This window comes from Mustela nivalis, assembly GCF_964662115.1.
Source record: "Mustela nivalis genome assembly, chromosome: 10".
Lineage (NCBI taxonomy): Eukaryota > Metazoa > Chordata > Mammalia > Carnivora > Mustelidae > Mustela > Mustela nivalis.
The window spans coordinates 89,872,628-89,893,009 of record NC_139029.1 but is presented as its reverse complement, the minus strand read 5'-3'; the positions used below and the strand labels follow the sequence as shown (position 1 = coordinate 89,893,009).

Genomic DNA, 20,382 nt, shown 5'->3' with positions numbered 1-20,382 from the left:
AAATTTTAAAAAAGAACCCCTTCCCCAAAAAGGAATACTTTATGTATGGGTAAATATTATACAATATTTAGATAGTACCAGCTAGTTGCTTAACTTTTGAAATTCAGTTTTGCAGAGGCATATTTATATTTAATAAAACACACTCACTTTAAGTGTTTAGTGTAATGAATTTTTATGAAAGTACACATTTATGTAACTATTATCATATTCTGACTTCTGTTCTTTCCCATAATGTTTTTTGAGTTTTATCCATTTTGTGTGCATCAGGACTTTATTCCTTTTAATTGCTCAGTACTATTTCATTGCATGGATATACCATAATTTGGTATATCCAAGGTATACCTTCTTCAACAGGTAAGGTATTCACTTACCTATTGAAGAATACTTGCTCCTAGTTTTTGGCTATTAAAAAATAAAGCTACTAAAATATTCTTTTTTTGGATACATTTTTTCATTTCTTTAAAGTAAAAACCTACAGATAGAACTGCAGGCTTATGTTACATTTATGAGAAACTACTAAACTGTTTTTTGATTATAATACTCTACCTTCCTACATCAGCAATATATTAGTTTTAGTGTACTATACCCTCTGCATCACCTGACATTGTTTGTATTTTAAATTTTATCCATTCACGAGGTTATACTGTGATTTCTTGTCATGGTTTTAATGCACATTTCTGTAGCAAGTAAAGATTTTGAGCAACTTTAAATGGGCTTATTGGTTACTCAGATATTTTCTTTTGTGAAATGTCTGTTCAGATCTTTTGTTCATTTTTTAAAAACTAGGTTGTCTTTGTGACATTTTAAGTGTTCTTTAGAACTGTGGATACAAGTCCTTTGTCAGAGATAGGTACTAAAACATTTTTCTCTCAGACTTTGTCTTGCCCTTTCTTTAAAGAAAAAAAAAGATTTTATTTATTTGTTTGAAAGAAAGAGAGAGAGAGAGAATGAGCAGGGGGGAGGGGCAGAGGGAGAAAGAAAAGCTGACTCCCCACTGAGCAAGGGTGGGGGGAAGGGCATGCAGGGCTCAATCCCAGGTGCTAGAGATCATGACCTGAAATGAAAGCAGACACTTAACCAACTGAGCCATCCAGGTACCCTTTCCTGCCTATTTTCTTAACAGTGTCTTTTCAAGACACAAAGTTTCACATTTTTTTCTTATGGATATCCTAATGTTCCATCATCGTTTGTTGAAAAGCCTATCTTTTCCCTACCGAATTATACCAACATTATTGTTGAAAACCAATTGATCACATATGTGTAGGTTTATTTATCTAGACTCTGAAACTTACTATTTTTCAAAATGGTTTTAGCTACTCAACATCATTTGCATTTCCATATTAATTAATTAATTAGTTTGTTTATTTTTAGAGAGAGTGAGCAAAAGTGCATGTGCATGTGAGTGGGAGCAGTGAGGGGCAGACAGAGAGGGAGAGAGAATCTTAGGCATGGAGCCTGGGGCTCAATCTCGCAACCCTGAGATCATGACCTGAGCCAAAATCAAGAGTTAGATGCTTAACTGACTAAGACACCCAGGCACCCCTCCATGTAAATTTTAGAATCAGCTTGTCAGTTTGTATGAAAAAATCTGCCCGGGCTTTGATTGGGATTACATTACATCTCTAGATTCAAATCGGAAAGAATGGACTCTTAACAATATTAAGTTCCAGTCTATGAAGATGACATACCTAATTATTAAGTTTAATTTCCTTCAATATTTTCACTTTTTAGTGTCAGATATTGCATATATATGATTATCACTAGGTATTTCAGTTTTTGATGCTATTATAAATGGCATTAAATTTTATTTTACAGGGGCGCCTGGGTGGCTCAGTGGGTTAAGCCTCTGCCTTCAGCTCAGGTCATGATCTCAGGGTCCTGGGATCGAGCCCCGCATCGGGCTCTCTGCTCAGCGGGGAGCCTGCTTCCCTCTCTCTCTCTGTCTGCCTCTCTGCCTACTTGTGATCTCTCTATCAAATAAAATCTTTAAAAAAAAATTTTATTTTACAATTATTAGTAGTATGTAGAAATAAATTAATTTTTATATTGAACTTATCTCTGGCAACCTTGCTAAATTCACTTGTCAATTAAAGTAGCTTTTTTGTAGATTCCTTAGGATTTTCTATGTAAATGATCATGTCATCTAAGAACAAATAAAGTCGAACTTGCCTCTTGCCAGTATGTGTGCCTTTCCCTTTTTCTTATCTTATTGCACTGGCTAGAACATCAGGTACAATACTGAATAGAAGGAGTGAGAAGAGACATTCCTGCCTTATTTCCCATCTTAGTGGGATAAAACCTTTAGTCTTTCAACACTAAGTATGAATATTCATGTTAGTTTTACAGAGATGGCTATTCAGATTTACTTTTTATTCTTCTGTCAGCTTTGATACTAAATCTTTCAAGGAATGTTTTCATTTTATCTAAGTTGTCAAATTTATAGATATAAAGGTGTCCATAATGTTCTCATTATTACTTTAATATGCATAGAATTTGTAGTGATGTCTCCTTGATATTGTAGTTTGTGTTTTCTCTTTTTCTTGATTGGTCTAGTTACAGGTTTATCAATTTAAGTAAGTTTTTCAGAGAAAATAGATTTTGATTTTACTAATTTTCTTTATTGTCTTTTATTTCTTTGATTTCAAGCCTACTTGAAATCCATTTTACTTACTTGGGATTAATTTGCTCTTCTTTTTCTAGTTTCTTAAGGTAAAACCTTAGATGATGGATTTTAAAGTTTTTCTGATACAAACATCTAAAGCTATGATGTTAATTCTAGGCACTATTTTAGCTGCATTCTACATTTTCCAATTTCCCTGTGATTTCTTCTTTGATTCATGTGTTATTTAAAATATATATTGTTTAATTTCCAAGTATTTGGGTACTTCCCACCATCTTTTTGTGATTGATTTCCAACTTAATTGTCCTGTGGTCAGAGAACATAGTCTGTCTGATTTCAGTCATTTAAAGTTTATTGACTAGCTCTGTGGCCCAGGATATGATCTTTGTTAGCGAACTTTAAATGTGTAGGTAAAAATAATAGGTATTCTGCTGTTGATAAGTACACGGTTCTATTACTATCAGTTAGTTGATCATGTTAGCCTTTATGCCCTTACTTTTTTTCCTTATTTTATCAATTGCTGAGAAAGATATTGACATTTCTCATTCCAATTGTAGATCTATTTCTTTCTCTTTGCAGTCTATCCATTTTTGCTTCATATATTTATCTAGCATTTAGCAAAAATAATGTACAAAATTTATAAGAAATAAATAACATCTTAAAGTATATCTAATAACATTATTTTAAGAAATGTGGTCCAAGACTTGGGATTTTCCAAGAAAAGATATCTTTTTAAAACACTGGTCTGTGTCTGTCATTAGACTGCGCCTCTGACTTTAAAAATATGTGACCAGAGATTGAAGACCAAAATTCCACTGCAAAAAGTTACAGAACTACATTTTTACATAATCCCTTAACCCTGTCTACCCTCAATTTCAGAAGGTCTCAGGCTCCTTTATAAAGAGGGTAAAGTCTGGCTAGCCACCATGTCCAGTGCCCCGAAGACAAAGGAAAAGGGTGTGGTCAGCAGTGTCTAAACAGGACCAGCATTAAAAAAGAGGAGGATTTTAATGTGTCCTTTTAAAGTGTCAGAGGGTTGGGCCTCTGCCTTTGGCTCGGGTCATGATCCCAGGATCCTGGGATCAAGCCCTGCATCGGGCTCTCTGCTCAGCGGGGAGCCTGCTTCTTCCTCTCTCTCTGCCTGCCTCTCTGCCTACTTGTGATCTCTGTCTGTCAAATAAATAAAATCTTTAAAAAAAAAAAAAATATATATATATATATATATATATCCCGATTAAACACTGCACCTTTCAGGGTGGAATAGTTTCAAGTAATCAGCTTGCTGCTCAATGGCTGGTGGGTTTCCTGAAGGTTGATGTTATGTCAAGTGGTTCAGTATTAGTCTCTGTTGCTAGTAGGTTGGGCATTTGGCAGCAGCAGTAGCTATCTTAGGCTTGGTGAATGGGAGCCCATGCTGTTTTGGCCCATGACCACTCCATTACAATACCACTGTGTTGGCACTGGTATTCATTGCGTCCGCTGACAGAGTCTAGTTGACTATCTGGCTGGATCATTCTGTCTGCTTGGTTGTCTCCTACCTCTTCCATGGGAGTGACCCTACAATGTAAACAAAGTTTTACTTTGTGTCCACTTCCATCTTTGTACATATTCCCCAGACCTCTTTGTCTCTGATTTTCCAATCTTTTTTCTTCCAGGCCACTGACCATCTAACCAAGCTATCTACCACTGTTCACGAGTCTGACTTATTGTTCTCTGGCCGCTTCTCTTTTTACATAAAGTGAATGATCAGGTACACTACTTGAAGTTCTTTTCACTGGGCAGATTTTCTCTCATTGCTGTCTTCCAGGATTATTCCTGACTAGTGCTGAGTAGGGCAAACTGGCCTTTTTCAGTTGGCACTCACATACTAAGAAAAGCTCTGTGAATCAAGCTCATCCTTTTTAGTCCCATGTCAGCTGGTCATACTGAATCTCCATGTGGTTATAGGTGTGAGTTCAGGGAGAAGTTATGGTATAACAGTGATGGGGTGTGAAAATCTGGATCGCTCTTTTTGTGTGGGGCTTGCTTGTGCTCTGATTCTGCTTGTACTTGATCTCAGATATACTGTTCCATCATATGGTTTGTTGCTGGAATCTCCAAAACTTATCACTTGGTGAGTCTGACAGAATACAACTCAAAATAGTCCACTCTGGCTGTATGTCATTTGATGTCCCATATTTAAGCACTCTGTTTCTACCAGGGTCCCATAGCATACCAGGAACCATTACAGTTTTCTGCTATAAATTCTCCTTTTGGGGCTTGCTGTAAACCCCACACAACATCCTTTCCTACCTCTGATACTTGTAAAACTGCAGAGCCTACTTGGTCAGATGGCCCAAGAGGCAGGGCTGTTTGCAGCACGACTTGGATCTGCTGAAGAGCTCTTTCCAACTATGGTCCCCATTGAAAGCTATTAACCTTTCTTGTTCCTCAGAATCAGGTCACAGAGATTTTCTTTATTTTGAGATATATTACCTCCAGAACTCAAAGAGACCCTCAGGTGTGTGTTTCCTTCTTAGGTGGGTATAAGATGCAATCATTTGCCCTTTATTTTGGTGGTGGTCAGGATATGTCCTGACATGCTCCAGACTACTGGTCCTAAAATACTTTATTGATGTGATAGATCCCTGAATCTTCTTTGACTATTATTTCCCACCTTTTGGAGTGCATGTACCTTACCAAGGCCTACAACCTATTGCTACTTCTTTCTCTTTTTTTAATAAGAGAACTATTATTCTTTAAATATTTATTTATTTATTTTTAGAGAGGGGTGAGGAGCAGAGGGAAAGGGAGAGATTGCCCCAAGCAGTGTCCCTCTGCTGAACACAAGTGCAAAGCAGGACTCAATCTCAGGATCTTGAGATCACAGCCTGAGCCAAAACCAAGAGTCGGACACTTAACTGATTGCAGCCCCCATGCACCCTCTTCATTGCCACTTCTTGTTCATCGAGTCTAACTTACATGATGTCATCAATATAGTGAATGTATATTGTAGATGGACCAGGTCCCTCTGTGACAGAGGGCAGGAGATTGAAATGTAAGTTATTGCCTATATCATGGGAATGCCAACTGCCTCTGGTTCTGTTATTTGGTAAATGAAAAACAATGCATTCACCAGATCAAGGGCCACATTCTGTGTCCCTAAGGCTCTAATAAAGATACCACATCTGGAGCCAAAACTACAATTGACTACTCTGCTGCTTGGTTGAGTTTGAAGCAGTCCACTGTCATCCTCCACTGTGATCCATGTAGCTTTTGTAGAACTGAGAAATGTGAATTAAATGATGGACACCGCCACCTTTGAATTCCTTAGTAAGTCTGTAAGTCCTAATCTATGATATTTATTTAGGGCTGTGATTTTTTTTCCCAATTATTTTACTGTGGTAAAATACACATAACATAATAATTCTTTTACCCATTTTTAAGTATAGAGTTCATTGGTATTAAGAAGATTCATAATGTTGTGCAATCATTTGTCGCCTTAACTCTTTTCATCTGGTAAAATGAAAACTTTATGCCCATTAAAAAATAACTTGCCATTCCTCCCTCCCCCCAGCCCCTGGCAACCATCTTTCTGCTTTCTGTCTCTATGATTTTGACTACCCTAAGTACTTCATGTAAATGAAATCATGTACTATCTGTCTTTTTGTCACTGGTTCATTTCACTTAGCATAATTATCCTCAGAGCTTTTCCCTGTTGTAGCAGATATCAGAACCTTTCCTTTTTAAGACTGAATAATATTCCATTGTATATTTATACCACATTTTTGGTGCTGTATTATTCTCAGCCTTTCTACCAATGCATTGATGGCCTGTAGTAATATCCATCCAATTCCACAGTACTTATAGTTGGTATTTCTCCTAAATTTATTTAAAAAAATCCTAAGGTAATGCATCAGCCAATGCATTCTCTTCCCATTGCAGTTCACCATCTACCACTAGGGACTGTGTATCATTTGGGGTCTGTTTCCTAAGACCATTTCTGGTACCAGCTGTCATAGGCTGTGTTCCATGAAAGCTGCCTCTCATACTCCGATTCGTATGCAGAAAGTTTACTGGGGAGGACTCATGGGGACAATACCTGTGAGAGCTGGAGGAAGCAGGATTGGAAAGAGTGGGTAGTTGAGCTGTTGATGGAGTTGCAACAGAGGCTTCAGACACTTCAGAGAACTGTGGATCTGGGATAGTTCTTTAGAATTGTCCCTCTTTGAGGCAACTGGTCAGGCCTTTATTACCTGCCCTTGCCTCTTCTGCTCCGTCCCCACTCATCGAAGTTGGCTGCCTCGAGGGAGTGACTTCAGGCAAGGTGAGTCTTTTCAGCCTAGGACAACACAAAGGGAAGAGCTCAATTAAGAGCTGTCGGTCACCAGTACTCCCAGCTACTCAGTCCGGAGGGGGGTGTGAGCTGTGTACCACAGAATCTACTACAGAGATACATTTGGAAAATAGTGCTGATGGGATTAGTTGATTAATTATATTGGGAGTATGAGATAAAGGAATAATTCAAGAAAGACTCCAGGAGTTTTGGTTTGAGCAACCAGATGGATGGTGTTACCATTTGCCAAGATCAGGCAGACTTGGAAAGTAGTGAGGTTGGGTGAGAGATTAATCAACAGTTCTTGGTTTGGATATTTGAGGTCTCTTCTTAAACAACCAGGTGGATATAGCAAGTAGGGGTTTCGTATATCTTGAGGAGATATCAGGGTAGAGATGTATATCATCAGCATTATATATTTAAACTTTTTATTGGGTGAGATTCCCTAGGTAGAGGGTATGTAAGAGCTGCTCTGAAGACTAAATCCTCGATCACTGCAACATTTTGACTTCAGGAACAGGAAGACCCAACATAAGAGACTGAAAAGAAGCAGATAATAAAGTGGGTGTGGGGGTGGGGGGGTTAGGAGAGTATGGTCTCTTGGGAGACCATGCAAGTCAAGTATTTCAAAGAGGGAGTTATATAGAACTGAGAAATGTGCTGAGAAGTCTTGTAAGATGAAGACTGAATTTAAAGGTGGGGTTTGTCATGATGGAGGAAGTGTCTAACCTTGAGTAATTTCATGCATGTGTGTACCTTGTTGTTGGTTGTTTCTCTGTTGAAAATAAGAAGGCTAGGATTCTGAATTGCTGATTGCCTGACCACCTTCCTATGCTAGTGATATGCGGTAAAGTCATGGAGGGTGTACAACACAGAGGACACTCTCAGCTAGGGCTTTGGTCCCAGATCTCAATGTTATTCCCATCTGTGAAGAGGAAAGTTGTTTATAGCTCTTATATGACCATAAATCCTAACAGATATACAAATTAAACAGAAGTCCATAAAAACCACTTAAATTCCAATTAATAACATTTATTTAATGGGACAACTAATAGCATTTGGTTAAAACTAAATTTCTACTTTCTTTTGAATATTTTATTGATTGGTAAATTTGAATTAAGCATTCTGAAATTATGTTTGCCCAGTTCTCCACTTTCTTTTTTGTTTGAATAATGTGAGAATGCATTCATAGAGTGGACTCTGATGTCACTGGATTTTACTTGGCAAAAAATGCATTATTGCCTCTGAAGTGAACCCCTGTTCATTTTTTCATTAACCCTCAAGAAAATGGTATTATCACACACCTGGTGTGTGAACACAAATACACAGGGGCCATGAAATAAATAGGTCTTAGTTATGAGTTGACTATCTGGTTGCTTATGGTATTCGCCTTCAGATTATCTTCAGAAATAAAACACAAAATTAGAAAATTTCCATAGAAAACACCAGGAGGGGGTTGTAGATTTCAGGTTGAGAAACACCCAGGTTATGGACAAATTTAAGCTGCCAGTGCCCTCTTTTCCTCTGCCTACCCTGTTTCCTACAGACCCTCTGAGGAGAGGGGTGGGGGGCTGAGCCTAGAAAACCAGTTTAGGGCTTACTAAGCAAAAGCAAATGTGTGCTTGTTGGAGTTCTATTTATAATCTTTTGATTCCTCCCAGTAAAACTCTCCTGTTTTAACAGTGAGCTTAATTGTTTTTGATCTATTATCAGTGCTCTAATTTCTTAAGGAAGAATAGGGAAGTAGTAGGAAGAAAGCTTTCCTTCCCTCATTTCCACCCCAAACTTTGTGACCCCTGGAACTTCTGCTTTAACAACCTCTCAGCACTTAAACCTCTTTACAGAGCCTTGCTTTCCCCTGAAGTTCTACTGAAGCCCTCTTGCAGCCCTCTCCAGGTTGGAGTCCCTCCGCCCCGTTCTCCTTTGGAAGCATCTGCTTCACTGAAGCCCGTGCCATCTGCCATCTGACCTATTTTATTCTTTGCTACTCCCGGACCTTCTATATAAACCTCTTGGTCACTGAAAGACTCGGCACCTGCTCACAGTCCTCATCTCCATTCCGGATACTTCCATCGTCCTGGGTGACTTCCACATCTACTTCTGCCTATGAACCGTGCAACATCTATTCCCGGCTTCCTAATTCCTTGAACGCGCATGTCCATTGACCTTCACTTCCACGCCGTTTCAGCACCCCACTTTCAAAATGGCTCCATTTATGTATATTTCCCTAATAAAACTGGCTTAAACAAGGCTTTCTTTTGAGCACAGTGAGGACACATAATAACCGTCGCTTAGTCAATGTTAGCTGTTATTATTGCACTAATGTATATCCACAGCATTGGAGGTTGGTGGAAATAAGGAAGTGAGATTTCCATTTCTACAGATTTTACTGGGAATGTGGGAGATTCTGAAACACTAGAGTGGGAGCATGGCTGGGGAGGGTCTGAGAAGACCCAGTGGTGTGAGCAGCTCCCTTCCTGACAGGAGTCTCAGCTAAACCCACAGGTGAGCTTATATAAACACACTAACTTTAATTAAAAATAGATGAGTTGAAAAGTTCACCCATAACTTTATGAAATGGCATGCACAATATAAAATTTTGAATTAAGCCTGCCTCTTGTCCAATAATGTTACAAACGATACAGCTAAGCCTCTGGCTACTCATTTGACCGTTGACAAGGCAAGCAGAAGAGTGACAGAACTAACATTTATTGATCATTTACCAGGTGTTAGATCCTGTCTTAGGTAGTTTACATTTTCCATTTCATTTTATTTATTATGTTAGTCACCACCCATTTCATTTTAAATTTATGTTTTCTCATGTATAAAAAACAAAAGTTCTAAGTTTCAAAATTCTAATTTGAACTCTCACAATAATGTAAATCACTCAGAGAAATGAACCTCCTTGACCTTTAGGAAAATGAGAAAGCTCTTTTTTTAAAGATGTATTTATTTATTTTAGAGAGATAGAAAGAGAGAGAGTATGTGTGTGTGAGCAAGAGCAAGGGCAGAGGGAGAAGGAGAGAAGCAGACTCCCCACCGTGCTGGGAGCCTGACATGGGGCTTGAACCCACAACCCTAAGATCATGACCTGAGCTGAAATCAGGAATTGAATACTTGACCGACTAAGCCACCCAGGTACCCTGTGCAAGCTCTTATTTATTTATTTATTTAGCAACATATAATGTCTTATTTGCATCAGGGATACAGGTCTATGATTCATCAGTCTTACACAATTCACAGTGCTCACCATAGCACATACCCTCCCCAGTGTCCATAACCCAGCTACCCTTTTCCTCTCCTCCCCAACCCCAGCAACCCTCAGTTTGTTTTCTGAGATTAAGAGTCTCTTACGGTTTGTCTCCCTCCCAATCCCATCTTGTTTCATTGTTTCCCTCTCTTACCCCCTCAACCTCCTGCCCTGCCTCTCAATTCCTCATAGCAGAAAGATCATATGATAATTGTCTTTCTCTGATTGACTTACTTCACTTAAGCTCTTATTTCTGAGAGCAACTTACGTTTCTACATTTTTATATGCCTTATAAAAATAAAAATGTTGTCCTTCACTGTAAAATTTCCTTGTACTACTTCAAAAACCTTTTTCCACTTTAGCCTCTAATTGTTTTGTAACTTACTAGCAAATGTAATGCATAGGAAAGCATGTGGGTTCCTACATGTATTGTTAGAATTGGTATATGACTTTAGGTCAAATTTGATCTACATAAAAAATGTATTGAATGAGTAGATGTGATTAATGATGGGATGTAAATGAACTATGGCAAAAAAAAATACTCCATTGTTAGAATGATTTCTAGAAATTTAACTGTAGAGAATAAAAATGTATTTATTGGCAAAGCAGGAAAAATTAGCCATTCAAGCCAGTTAGTAGAAAATGCTACTTAACTATTCTGACATAAAAGTGTCTAAAAGGTTCAAAGGAGAAGAAAACATGTTGTGATCTATCTTACTCCTAGTAAGCTCTATGCTGTATCTTACTGTGTCTTACTCCTTATAAATCATCAGTCTAACTGGACATTAACTTGTCCAGTTAAGGGAATGGAAGAGGCATAAGTGAAATTGGTAAGAAGGACTAACTATTTAAGGAAAATGAACAAATGAGTGGAGGAGATTTTTCTTTTTCTTTTTCTTTTTTTAATTTGAGAGAGAGAAAGCACATGCAATGGGGGGACAGGGAAGGGGCAAAGATAGATCTTTTTTTTTTTCAGATTGATTTGTTTTTAGAGACAGAGAGAGAGAGAGAGCGCGCGCTCAACCATGAGCAGGAGGGGCAGAGGGAGAAGGGGAGGGCATCCCAAGCAGACTCTGTGCTGAGTGTGAGCCCACTGAGGGGTTTCATCTCACAACCCTGAGATGATGACCTGATCCGAAACCAAAATGCTTAACCCACTCTGCCACCCAGGCACCCTAAAGGGATAGAGAGAATCTTAAGCAGGCTCCATGCTTAGCATAGAGCCCAAGGCAGGGTTCAGTCTTATGACCCTGAGATCATGACCTGCGTGGAAATCAAGAATCCATTGCTCAACCAGCTGGGCCACCCAGGTGCCCCTGGAAGAGATTTTTTCAATCTTGATGGTTTATTTCTGGACTCTATGTTCCATTGATCTATATGGCTATTTTTTTGTGCCACTACCATACTGTTTTGATTACTACAGTTTTCTAATATATCTTGAAATCTGGAATTGTGATACCTCAGGATTGTTCTCAGGATTGCTTTGGCTATTCAGGGTCTCTTGTGGTTCCACAGAATCTCTAGATTATTTGTTCTAATTCTGTGAAAAATACTGTTATTTTGATAGGGGTTGCATTGAGTCTATAAATTGCTTTGGGTAGTATGGATATTTTAACAACATTAATTTTAACAATCCATGAGCATGGAGTAACTTTTCATTTGTGATGTCCTCAATCTCATTCATCACTGTTTGTTTTTCTTTTATTGTTTTCTAGTTTTGTTGTTATTTGTTTGTTTTTCTAACAAATAATGTATTATCTGCCCCAGGGGTACAGGTCTGTGATTCATCAGTCTTACACAATTCACAGCACTCACCATAGCATATATCCTACTCAGTGTCCATAACCCAACCACCCTATTCCTCCCCCCACCTCCCAGCAACCCTCAGTTTGTTTTGTGAGATTAAGACTCTCTTGTGGTTTGTCTCCCTCCTGATCCCATCTGTTTTCTAGTTTTCAGAGTACAAGTCTTGTATCTCTTTATTTAAGTTTATTCCTAAGTATTTTATTCTTTTTGGTGAACTGTAAATGGGTAAATGGCATTGTTTTTTTAATTTCTCTTTCTGATACTTCATTATTAGTGATAGAAAAACAACCAATTTCTGGGTATTAATTTGATATCCAGCAATTTTACGGAATTTATTTATTACTTATAATAGTGGTTTTTTTGTTGTTGTTGTTTCTTTGTTTTGTTTTGGTATGGAGCCTTTGGAATTTTCTATGTATAGTATCATGTCATGTGTAAATAAAGACAGTTTAATTTCTTCCTTGCCAATATGGACGCCTTTCATTTATTTTTCTTGGTGATTGCCATGGCTAGGACTTTCTAGTACTATGTCGAATAAAAGTGGCAAAAGTGGACATACTTGTCTTGTTCTTCATCTTAGAAGAAAAACTATCAGCCTTTTGACATGACTTTCCCTCCCCCCTCCTTTTTTTACAAATCCTATTTTTTTGACATTCCCTTTTTGGATGATAACTTGGCAATTCTGTTTCCAGGAATCTATGTTATGAACAATTACAATTTGAAGATTATAATCTCACAATAATATTCATTGTAGCATGTCTTATAATAATAGTGAAAATTTGGGAACAACTTAAGTGGTGAACAATTTTTTTTTTAGATTTTTTATTTATTTGACAGAGAGAGACACAGTGAATAGAAGCAGAGAAAGTGGGAGAGGGAGAAGCAGGCTTCCTGCTGAGCAGGGAGCCCGATGCAGGGCTCCATCCCAGGACCCTGAGATCATGAACCCAGCTGAAGGCAGCCACTTAACGACTGAGCCACCCAGGCGCCCCTGAACCATTCTTTTTTTTTTTTTTTAATTTATTTGACAAACAGAGATCACAAATAGACAGAGAGGCAAGCAGAGAGAGAGGGGGAGGCAGGCTCCCTGCTAAGCAGAGAGCCCAATATGGGTCTCAATCCCAGGACCCTGAGATCATGACCTGAGCCAAAGGCAGAGGCTCAACCCACTGAGCCACCTAGGCACCCACCTCCCCGCAACCTTCTGAACCATTCTTAAATAAGCCAAAGAATCATTAAATAAACTCCACAAATATGTATTCTTTATATTATTTCTCCACATTTTTAGGTTATTCAGCAATTATTGACTACTCATTGTATGTCAGAAACTGTTCTATGCACTTGGGGTGTAGTGATGAACTAGACCGACAAAGTCCTTATTTCTTGGGGGATATGTTTTAGTAGGAGTGGCAGGCATTAAACAGGTAAACAAACAAGATAATTTATAATAGTCCCTAATTACATTCCCCTCTCTGGTCTCATCTCCTGTTTTCTTCCATTTCTCACTCCCTCTCTCCTTCACTTACTGTATTACAGTGAGCTGTAATCGTTTCAGCAACGCTGGTGTTCTTGATGTTTCCAAACACATACTAGGCAAGCTCTCAAAGCATTTACATAAAGCTACTCCTCTAGGTTTTGATGCATTTTGTACCAACTACTTTAGTAAATATGACAAACATGAAAGACCTCAGGTACTTCCACTCATGAGACTCATCTTCTAAAAAAACACATGTATATCCTCTTATAGAACATCATCACACCCAGGAAGATCAGTAAATGACCAAAAAAAAAAAATACCATTAAAGAAATGTTAGTGATAAAAATATTAGGTTTAAAAATTTTAGCAATTTGACTTAGGATCCAAAAATTGTATGCATATTGGGAATTCTATGAAAAGACCCCCATGTTCATCACAATTACTACTGCATCCCAAAAGAATAATTCTGCATTTTTATAGTGTATTCCCTGCTAATATAAACCACTGTTTCATAATTCTAAAGAAATTAGATGGTAATTCACATAAATGGATGGGGTTTATAAGCTGCTTCTTATTCAAAATAAAATCAAATAAAATTTGACTTACATCAAATTAGAAAGAAATCTTATCAGAATTTTGACCATATAAAGAAGCCAGACCACCCTGTTAACCCTCACTGGATGCCTCAGAGTGCAGAACTGGCATGTCATGTACAAGGAAGGGGAGATGTGAGCAGAATCCTGGCTCTACCTCCACCTACCTTATAGTGTGAGGGTGGACAAAAGCCCTCAGCTTTCCTGGGGTTTGTTTCCTCAGTTGTAGAATTGAGGGGACCATTCTAGATGGCTTGTAAGAGATCTTTCAACTAAAAGGATCTAGGTCAGCTTGAAATCCCGATTTTTGAGCACATTTAGAGTGGTGAAAGAAATGGATTTAAAAAGGTGGGTGAAGTGGGACTCCTGGGTGGCTCAGTCAGTTAAGTGTCTGACTACTGATTTCAGCTCAGGTCATGATCTCAAGGTTGTGAGGTCCAGCCCTGTGTTGGTTTCTGCTGGGCATGGGGCCTGCTCGAGATGCTATCTCCCTTTGCCCCACTCCCTTACCCTCTCTCTCAAATAAAAAAAAAATAAATCTTAAAAAAAATTTCATTGTCTGATACTTCATTTGCTTACCTGTTAGCAGTATCAGCCAATAGATCAAAGTATCTGGCAAAGGTTTTTTTTTTTTTTTTTTTTTTTTTTTTATAAAATAGAGGCCCTGCCAAGTTTGGGTAGAAAAACAACACACCACATGTCACACCAGCAGTCAGGACTTCCTGCCTCTGAATTTTAACAGCCATCAGCCTGGTCAGGAGATGCACATTCAGGCCATTCAGCAAGATCAAGTGAGTACACGCTGATTAAGAATATGTTTCCAGGGCACCTGGGTGGCTCAGTGGGTTAAGCCACTGCCTTCGGCTCAGGTCATGATCTCAGGGTCCTGGGATCGAGTCCCGCATCGGGCTCTCTGCTCAGCAGGGAGCCTGCTTCCCTCTCTCTCTCTCTGCCTGCCTCTCTGTCTACTTGTGATCTCTGTCAAATAAACAAATAAAATCTTTAAAAAAAAAAAAGAATATGTTTCCAGGTGCTTGCTGCAGCAGCACATATACTGAAATTGGAAAGAATCAGTTTTCTGAAATCGTCCCAGGAAATCAATGTGAATGGAACTGGTTCTAAGAGAAAGGATGAAGACAGTTAAGTTCAGGGTGGGATTCTGCTTTTTCTTTACAAAACAGAAAAATGACCGAAAGGCCAGTAGCTTTTCTTTTTTTGTACCCTGAAAAGAATACACATATCACCTCTTCTGGAATCTAACACATTGGTTTCATTTTCAAAATGAATCATTTTATTTTCCTCAAATGCTGCCATAAATTGTCAACCTTAAGCATGTGATAGTCACATGATTTCTTCAGTAAGCCCGGGACTTCCACAAACTTCTCTGGAGCTTATAGCCAGAGTAGTCCAGGAAGTCAATTATTAAAGCCCTTTACACAGCCATACATTCCTTTGATGTTTGGGTTATCGAACACAGACACACCGAATAACTTGTCCATTTCTGTTTCTGAAAGTGTTAGCTGTGTTTTCTTTTCTTCCTTTTTTTCTATTTTATCTTACTTTATTTTACTTCATTTCACTTTATTTTATTTTATTTTCATCATGATAAGTGTACTTTTTAATCCTCATCCCCACTGTCCCCCCACCTCCTTTCTGGTAACCACCAGTTTGTTCTCAATAGTTCAGAGTCTGTTTCTTGGTTCATCTCTCTCTCATTTATTTCTTAAATTCCACATATGGGAGAGATCATATGGTATTTGTCCTTGACTAACTTATTTTGCTTAGCATTACACTTTCTAGCTCCATCCATGTCACTGCAAATGGCAAGGCTTCATTTTTTTCCCCACAAACTAAAGTTATTTTTAAGAGTGTAAGGCCCATAGTTGTTCACTTGCAGGAGGCATCTCAGTTCACTTCATTCTGAGCATGACTGATTAATTCATATTCTGAATGGATACAGAGCAGGATATTATGAGTTTCCTTGTCTTTCACGGAGCTATAATTTATTCTTTCCTGACAAGTTTATTTGAAAAGTGATTGGATAATTTCATCCTATACTTAAGCATTATTGCAGGTAATAAATCATACTTTGAAAGACACTTAGGGTACTGGAGAAATTTCTTCACAAAGTGACAACATTCACTTTTAAGGGGCTTTATCCAGTGCCGTGGTGATCCTGAAGAAGGGAATAATCCCTACTCACTCATAGAGGTTTGTTTTTTTTTTTTTCTCTTCTATAAAGAAACCTTTTGAGGGGTGGGTGTGTGTGGCTCAGTTGGTTAAGCATGTCCCTTCACCTCAGGTCATGATCCCAGAATCCTGGGAATGAGCCCTGTGTTGGGCTTCCTGCTCAGTGGGGAGCTTACCTCTCCTCTGCCTGACACTCTCCCTTGTTGTGTACTCCCCCTCTCTCTCTGTCAAATAAAATCTTTTTTTAAAAAAAGAAGGCTTTTAAAAGAATTTTAATTGATTACTCAATGTCACATTTCAAATTACCCAAGTGACTGTAGCTATAGAAGGACTTCATCTTCATTCTTTAACTTTTTGTTTTCTGGTTTCTTTTTTTACTTTTTAAAGATTTTACTTGAGAGAGAGAGGAGGGGCAGAGGGAGAGGGAAAGAATCTCAATCAGACTCTCTGCTGAGTGGAAAGCCCCATGTGGGTCTTGATCTCAAGACCCTAAGATCATAACCTGAGCTGAAATCAAGAGTTGGATGCTTAACCAAACTGATCCACCCAGGTGCCCCTGTTTTGTTTTTCTAAAGTTTTTATTTAAGTTCCAGTTAGTTAACATGCAGTGTAATATTAGTTTCAGGTATATAATATAATGAATCAACAATTCCATACATTATCTGCTGCTGTTATCATAACAAGTACACAAGAAAATCCTATCGCCCCACTCCCCACAGACACCCCCCCCCCACCTATCAGTTTGCTCTCTAGAGTTAAGAGTCTGTTTCTTGGCTTACTTCTTTCTCTTCTTTCTTTTTCTCTTCTTTCTCTCTTTCTCTTTTTTCCCTTGCTCATTTGCTCATATGATTCCACATATGAGTGAAATCATATGGTGTTTGTCTTCCTCTGACTTATTTTCACTTAGCATAATACTTTCTAGCTCCATCCATGTTTTTGCAAATAATAAGATTGCATTCTTTTTGATGGCTGAATAATATTCCATTGTATGTATATACCACATCTTTGTCCTTTCATCTATTGACAGACACTTGGACAGCTTCCATAATTTGCATATTTTAAGTAATGCTGCAATAAATATAGGGATGCATGTATCCCTTTGAATTAGTATTTTGGTGTTCTTTGGGTAAATGTCCAGTGGTGTGATTCCTGGATTGTAAGGCAGTGCTCATTTTAACTTTTTGAGGAACTTCCATACTGTTTCCCAAAGTGGCTGCACCAGTTTGCATTCCCACCAACAGTGCAAAAGTTTCCTCTTTTTCCACATCCTCACCAACATCTGTTATTTCCTGAGTTGTTAATTTTGGCCATTCTGACAGGTGTGTGGTGATATCTCATTGTGGTTTTGCTTTGTATTTCCCTGATCCCTAGTCATGCTGAGCATTTTTTCATGAGTCTGGTAGTCATTTGCTTGTCTTCTTTGGAGAAATGTCTGTTCATATCTCCTGCCCCTTTCTTAACTGGATTCTGTATTTTGTGTGTGTTGCTTTTGATGAGTTCTTTATAGATTCTAGACATTAACCCTTTATATGATGCCATTTGCAGATATCTTCTCCCATTCTGTCAGTTGCCTTTTAGTTTTGTTGATTGTTTCCTTTACTCTACAGAAGCCTTTTATTTTGATGAAGTCCTAATAGTTCATTTTTGCTTTTGTTTCCCTTGCCTCTAGAGACATGTCTAGTAATAAGTTGCTTTGGTTGAGGTCAAAGAGTTTGCTGCATATTTTCTCCTCTAGGATTTTGATAGTTTCCTGTCTTATATTTATGTCTTTCATCCATTTTGCTTACTTTGTGTATGGTGCAAGAAAGTGGTCCAGTTTCATTCTTCTGCATGTTTCTATCCAATTTAACATTTTAACAATATTTGTTCTTCCAACCCATGAGCATTGAATGTTTTTCCATTTCTTTGTGTCTTTTTCAGTTTCTTTCATAAGTGTTCTATAGTTTTCTGAGTAGAGATACTTGGCCTCTTCGGTTAGATTTATTTCTAGGTATCTTATGGTTTTTCATGCAGTCATAAATGGGATTGACTCCTTGATTTCTCCTTCTGCTACTTCATTATTAGTGTATAGCTATGCAACAGATTTCTGTACATTGATTTTATATCCTGTCACTTTACTGAATTCATCAGTTCTAGCAATTTTTTGGTGGAGTCTTACAGATTTTCTCTACATAGAATATCATGTCGTCTGCATAAAGTAAAAGTTTAACTTCTTCCTTGCTGCTTTGGATGTCTTTAATTTCTTTTTGTTGTCTGATTGCTAAGTCTAGGACTTCTAGTACTATGTTGAACAATAGTGGTGACTGTGGACATCTGTGTATATTCCTGACCTTAGAGGAAAAGCTCTCAGTTTTTGCCTATTAAGAATGGTAATAGATGTGGACCTTTCATATATGGCCTTTATGATGTTGAGGCTTGAGGTATGCTCCTTCTATCCCTACTCTCTTGAGGGTTTCTTTCAAGAAAGAATGATGTATTTTGTCAAATGCTTTTTCTGCATGTATCGAGAGGATCATATGGTTCTTATCTTTTATTAATGTAGAGTATCACATTGATTGATTTGCAGATATTGAACCACTCCTCCAGCCCAGGAATAAATTCCTTTTGATCATGGTAAATAATCCTTTTAATGTGCTATTGAATTTGATTAGCTAATGTCTTATTGAGAATTTCTGCATCCATGTTCATCAGGGATATTGGTCTGTAATTCTCCTTTTTAGTGAGGTCCTTGGTTTTGGAATCAAGGTAATGCTGGCCTCGTAGAATGAGTTTGGAAGTTTTTCTTCTATTTCTATTTTTTTTGTTACAGCCTCAGAAGAATAAAGAACCTTCTTTAGGTGTTTGGTAGAATTCCCCTGGGAGCCATCTGGCTCTGGACTCTTGTTTGTTGAGAGATTTTTGATTACTGATTCAACTTCTTTGCTGGTTATGGGTCCATTCAAATATTCTATTTCTTTCAGTTTCATTTTTAGTAGTTTATATGTTTCTAGGAATTTGTCCATTTCTTCCAGATTGCCCAATTTGTTAGTGTAAAAATATTCTCTTATATTATTTGTATTTCTGTAGTATTGGTTGTGATCTCACCTCTCTTATTCATGATTTTATTTATTTGGGTCCTTTCTCTTTACTTTTTGATAAGTCTGCACAAGTTAAGAAAATCACAAGTGTTATTAGAAGCCTTTCACCTGTGACTAAAAAACTAAGACAATAATTAATATGAGTGAAATGTGCCAATGTTAGCATGCTACAGTGGGTTTACTTGCAATATGTTTCTGCAATCAATTGCTTCTTTCTCGTAGGACATTTTTAAAGCTGGAAATACCAATGAGGATTCAGGATTGGACTTTGGAGAATTTTTGCGGTACCTTAAAGACCACGAGAAAAAAATGAGGCTGGCATTTAATAGTCTGGATGACAATAATGATGGTATGTGTTTGTATCTTATTCACAATTAACTTGACATGAATAATAATTGTCATTACTAAAGACTTTGTTTTAGCAGGCTTTAACTTTCTCTTACCATCAGAGATTCAGTTATTTCTATTGCATGTCTAGCAGTAATTTTTTCTTTCTGAGAATAATATATAAATATCATTAACTAGTGTTATAAGTTTTTTTTAAAGCTTTTATTTATTTCCTTGACAGACAGAGATCACAAGTAGGCAGAGGGGCAGGCAGAGAGAGAGGGTGGGGAGCAGGCTCCCCACCGAGCAGAGAGCCCAATTCAGGGCTTGATCCCAGGACCCCAGGATCAAGGCAGAGGCTTTAACCCACTGAGCCACCCAGGTGCCCCACTAGTGTTATAATTTTTGTGTGGTTACTATATTTTTAAATATTTAACTTATTTATTTGAGAGAGAGAGAGCATAAGTGGGGGGAAGGGACAGAGGGAGAGGGAGAAGCCGAATCCCCACTGAGCAGGGAGCCCCATGTGGGGCTCAACCCCAGGACCCTGGAATCATGACCTGAGTTGAAGGCAGATGTTTAACTGACTGAGTCACCGAGATGACCCTGGTTACTATTTTCTCAACAAATGAATTTGTCCTCTGAATTTAAAGCTTCTGGGCTTAAGTAGTAGACCTCTCCACTCTTTTGCAATGTATGAGCTAAATGTATCATGGTGATTTTAAAA

The 20,382-nt window shown here is 38.1% G+C and overlaps 1 protein-coding gene across 1 annotated transcript in view; it reads left to right on the top strand.

Annotated features, from left to right (window-relative positions):
- Positions 1 to 9,089: 9,089 nt before the first annotated feature.
- The window catches only part of LOC309843238 (mitochondrial adenyl nucleotide antiporter SLC25A24-like), a gene marked incomplete at both ends in the record, with an annotated part of 51,955 nt that continues 40,662 nt past the window's right edge, over positions 9,090 to 20,382 (top strand). Inside the window, 3 exon segments of the mRNA XM_082688570.1 lie at positions 9,090 to 9,152; positions 14,721 to 14,852; positions 19,551 to 19,677. Coding sequence (XP_082544696.1) covers positions 9,090 to 9,152; positions 14,721 to 14,852; positions 19,551 to 19,677 — 322 coding nt within the window.